This window comes from Rutidosis leptorrhynchoides, chromosome 5 (assembly GCF_046630445.1).
Source record: "Rutidosis leptorrhynchoides isolate AG116_Rl617_1_P2 chromosome 5, CSIRO_AGI_Rlap_v1, whole genome shotgun sequence".
NCBI lineage: Eukaryota > Viridiplantae > Streptophyta > Magnoliopsida > Asterales > Asteraceae > Rutidosis > Rutidosis leptorrhynchoides.
The window spans coordinates 333313258-333317742 of NC_092337.1; the positions used below are offsets into that span (position 1 = coordinate 333313258).

The window sequence follows — 4485 nt, forward strand, 5'->3', positions numbered from 1 at the left end:
ACCACATCAGCTTACAACCTCTATTACATAGTAAATGAATTCCGATTCATCTTCAGTCCCCATAGATATAAGCAAATCTAACCACATTTCCTGTTTTATTCACCTTCAGACTTACCAACTTCAATTCGATGTATACTTCAATATTCTTAGCAATGTCTTATGCAGTTTTGCAACCTTGATTAAACACTCCACTATTTCTTTCCAACCAAATATAGTAAAAAGAAGCAGCAATCATTATTCGATCTAGGACTCCAATAATATTATTTATCATTGATTATTATTATTATTATTATAAGATTATAAGAGAAGTTTTATACATCTGTAAGGTTGCAAATGTTGGTATAAAACTAGAAGATGGAATTTTATACAGGTTACATGATCTTAAACTAAAAAGTACATAAGATAATTAATTCGGACTTTTATTCAATAAGAACAAACTGAAATTCGGTTCAGGTCGGCACCTAAAATCATAAACCGAACTGATGAGAATTGAAGTTATCTTGAACCTTCAACAAACTGCTGAAAGGAATGTAATACAACAGCATTAACATTAACACGAAACTGAAAAGAAAAAGAAAAAAAAAACAAGAAAGAGAATGAAAATTATTTTCATAGTTTGAAATTAGATGCTGCACTTTTTATGATGAGTAGCACAAGCTCACAACCCACAATGAGCATATGTACACTTTAAAGTTCTTGCCTTTTGTCATCCGGTTTGTGATCGTTCACGAATCTGACTAGATGTTAAGATCATTCAATCCATCCTGCAAGTTCATATGACAAAAAAAATATAAACTTAGGGTGTGTTTGATAAAATTGAATGGTTTAGCGCTGAATGGTTCATAATCTGAATGATTCAAAGGTTCTGAATGAAGCAATAAGTTGCTTTTGAATGAAAATAACATGTTTGATAATCACTTTGAACGAATAATGTGAATGATGTAAAGTTGCCATATTAACCTTTAACTTGAATAAAAACTACAATATAGTTGTTTAATAAGAGTTCTTGACATAATTTAAAGAGCATATTACATAAAATGCTGGTACTTAATGGTTAAAACATAATTTAAAAGACACCATATGTCATTTAGAGGTTAGAAACAAACGCGCTCAATACTGAATGGTTCAGCATAATCGTTCATTTAAAAGGTAAACAAACAAACCTTTAGTGAAAGTTCACTTTAAAACCAACTTAAGACAAGCATTATTATGGAAGTTAATGATGAGAAGAAATCGGATACATAAAAGGGATACTCAACAAATTACAACCGCGTAAGTTTTGCAATAGAAACCACAACTAAGGCTATAAATGAACGTTTTAGACTACTCACTAAAGGTAAAATCAGATTCAAAGTATACTAATTACTAAACCAGTTGATGAGGCTTGATGAAATTTCTATGGATTTATTTTCATATCTTGATAATAATTATTATCATATCAAAAACTTAGAAGCAACAACAAAATTCAAAAGCAATTTCGTTATCTACACTAGGATAGTATAATTCTCATATCTAGGACCTTTTCAGATGTCATAAATCAAAATTTTAACCACGAAAAAAAGATTACTCCATTCAATTTAATTGAAATAATAATAATAATTAATTGAAATAATAATCAAACGATTTAATTCAAATAAAAGCCAAAACAATAAGGAAACAAAATCGTCCCTTGATAAATGACATTCAAGGGTCTTTGACCAAATCAAGTTTATTTTATTTTAAATACAATTATGATATGATTTTATGATTATTTAAAAAAAAAAAACCCAAAACAGAGTAAATAAATCGGCGTTACAATTTGATTATCTACTTTCCACAAAAACATATTTACATGCACCATTAATACCAATAATCTCTCAAATCAGATTAAAAAGTTCTCTCACGCCAATAAAAGGTTTCTTATGAACTTCAAGTAACAGGTTTATATTCATCTTTATTCTCTATTTTAATTTTAATCTTCTTTATAATATAATTAAAGATCTGCTTATGCTCCGAATTCATGTAAATTGAGTTTACATGTAAAAGATCTGTAAAATAAAAATGCTTATTCAGTTAAACATTCATCATCTTTATTCTCTTTGAATTCCTGTAAGAATTCTGTTTATTTCATACTATACCTTTCAGTCGATATTCACAGGTGTTTTCTTACCTTTTCAGTTCATGAGGTTTAGGAATATATATTCTGAATTGATTACTTTCTTATAACACGTTTGCCCTAGATTTCGAATATTATAGCCATAGGGTTTGATTCAATTATCTTAATGATTTTCGTATTTGCTGTTATTAGTTGTGTTTTGTTTGTTTAATTTTGTATGTTTAGAATTTTATTTGGTATGCTTACGTGGTGTTTGTTGTGGATTGTGGTGGTAACACTTGAAGATGGAAGATATAAAAAACCCAATAAAAATATGTATATTCAGGTTTATCTATTCAAAAAGTTAAGATATGTTAATCGATCCATCAAATATATGTATATTTTACACGCACACTAGGTGTTCGATGATATGCCATAAGTGATTCAAGTTGAAAATAAAACTGATGATCTTGTAACAGAGGTCAAGAACTCTGTTAAATAATCTAATTAGTGCTTTAACCAAATTAAATTCTTGAAACACATTTTATAAAAACCACATTCCAACTGCCAATTGCTCAAACTAAGGTTATTCATGAAGTTTAATCAAACAACACAATCAACAAACATCAAACAAAACCAAATATTGTAAAAAATATTGGAAACAAAATACTCACTTGAAGAGCAGCAAGATTTGGGTGAAGCCAAGAAGGTGGTGGCCAAAAAAGCTTCGAATAACCCGAGTTATTAGGAATAGCACCAATATTACCATTATTCAAATCATACACACCTACACCTCTACTCTTCATTAACCCATCATCTTCCCTACTTTGCCCTGTAAAAAACACACAATTTCCATTACAACCCGGAAAATCAGATGCAGAAGCCGAAAACCCACAATTATCACCTAAAAACAACATCCTATCACCCAAATCTTTCACCTCAACCCATTTATGTTCTTGAAAATCCAGCTTATAAACCTCAAGTTTCACAGTCCTTTCACTCATAAAACAATCAAAATCCTCATAATACTCGTAATTCTCATCGTCATAATCAAAATCATTCTCTGGTCCAACACTTAAATACTTATCAACCATAAACAATTCACCAACAGATTCCACCAAAAACTTCTTATCACCCCCAAAAACAGAATCCGCCACAACTTTCAACGACATCGTTTCTGAATCAACAATCACAGTTCTCCCAGTACTATCCACAGCATAAAAATCCCCATTATAAACAATAACATCATCATAAGGTGAAGGCAAATCATTAATTATGTTCCATTTTTTTTCACCATATTTCAACATAGCCAATTTCCCAGAAACATGAATAGTTAATAACACAAACCCATCAACACCATACCCACAAAATGCAACCTTTTCCATATATAGAGTCACAGAATCCCCAATTGAATTAGCATTAGGTCTGTAACTAATATATTGTAAAGCATATTCTTGCCCTAATTCTTGAACCCTAAAATTCAACAAATTAATGGATCTAGGGAAATCAGGTAACAGGGGAATGAATTCGGATCCAGTTAACGGATTCATTAAATGGGTTTTTTGTGGATTGTCTCTTTCAACCTTGATTAACCATGGAATTGTGTTCAATTCGGGTTCGGGTAACCCGATTCGGAAAATGGTGCGTTTGGAAAGATAGAAACCCCAGGTGGTATCAGAGATACCGGTGTGAGGGAGAATCGGAAAACGGGAAATGAAAGAATGAACGGAGGAACGCCATGAGGTGCAAACGGAACGGAATCGGAGAAGATCGGTTTCAGAAATTAGATGTTTTGAAATTAGATCAAGCAGCTCTCGAGGAAGTTGAGCCCAGTCTGCCATTTTTCTAATTTTGTTTCAATTTGATTCAATTCAATGATCAATGATCAATGATCAATGAAATGAAATGAAATGAAATGAAATGAAAAGGGCAAAATTAAAGGTTATGATGTGTTAAAATTCGCAGAAGAAAACAATGAGTTGGAAAAAGATTTTGTAGGAATATAAAAAATTTATTGGTTAATTATTCATTTATTTTTTTGGTATGCAATTTGTTTTGATGCATGAATGAATGAATTTTTTATTTGATTGGAAAAGGAAATAATATAATATATTGGGGATGCTTTTACAGATTTTTAGCATTATATTAAGATAAATCACCGAATTTTTTTAAGGTATAAAAAGTAATACTAATAAACCATTTTCAATTATGACACTCTTCTTCAAATTAATAGAGTGTCAAATCAGAATTTCTTTCTCATTTCCTTCTCATTACTAACACATCATTTGTCACCCTCAACCATAACACAACTATTGACCATTACATGAACTCAACTCAATTAATTAAATAAAACAAAGTATCACTTTTAAATATGTACAAAAAAAAAAAAAAAAAAAAAAAAAAAAACACAA

At 30.3% G+C, this 4485-nt stretch overlaps 1 protein-coding gene across 2 annotated transcripts; it reads right to left on the reverse strand.

The window, feature by feature from the left end:
- Positions 1–328: 328 nt before the first annotated feature.
- On the reverse strand, positions 329–3949 carry LOC139847224 (F-box protein SKIP23-like). Of its 2 annotated transcripts, XM_071836878.1 has the most exons (3): positions 2749–3949; positions 701–764; positions 329–516 (listed from the first exon to the last, which is right to left on the reverse strand). In XM_071836878.1, the coding sequence occupies exons 1-2, from the start codon at positions 3913–3915 to the stop codon at positions 738–740; spliced, it is 1194 nt and encodes a 397-aa protein (XP_071692979.1). In that variant the 5' UTR covers positions 3916–3949; the 3' UTR covers positions 329–516; positions 701–737. The 2 variants fall into 2 exon arrangements, with proteins under 2 accessions (XP_071692979.1, XP_071692978.1); XM_071836877.1 differs by having other exon boundaries at positions 329–764.
- Positions 3950–4485: the final 536 nt, after the last annotated feature.

Coding starts and splice junctions, on each gene's coding strand:
- LOC139847224 (XM_071836878.1), bottom strand. CDS start 3,915: ATGGCAGACTGGGCTCAACTTCCTCGAGAGCTGCTTGATCTAATTTCA. Junction 765..2,748: donor CAAATCTTGCTGCTCTTCAA/GTGAGTATTTTG, acceptor ATGAACTTGCAG/GATGGATTGAATGATCTTAA.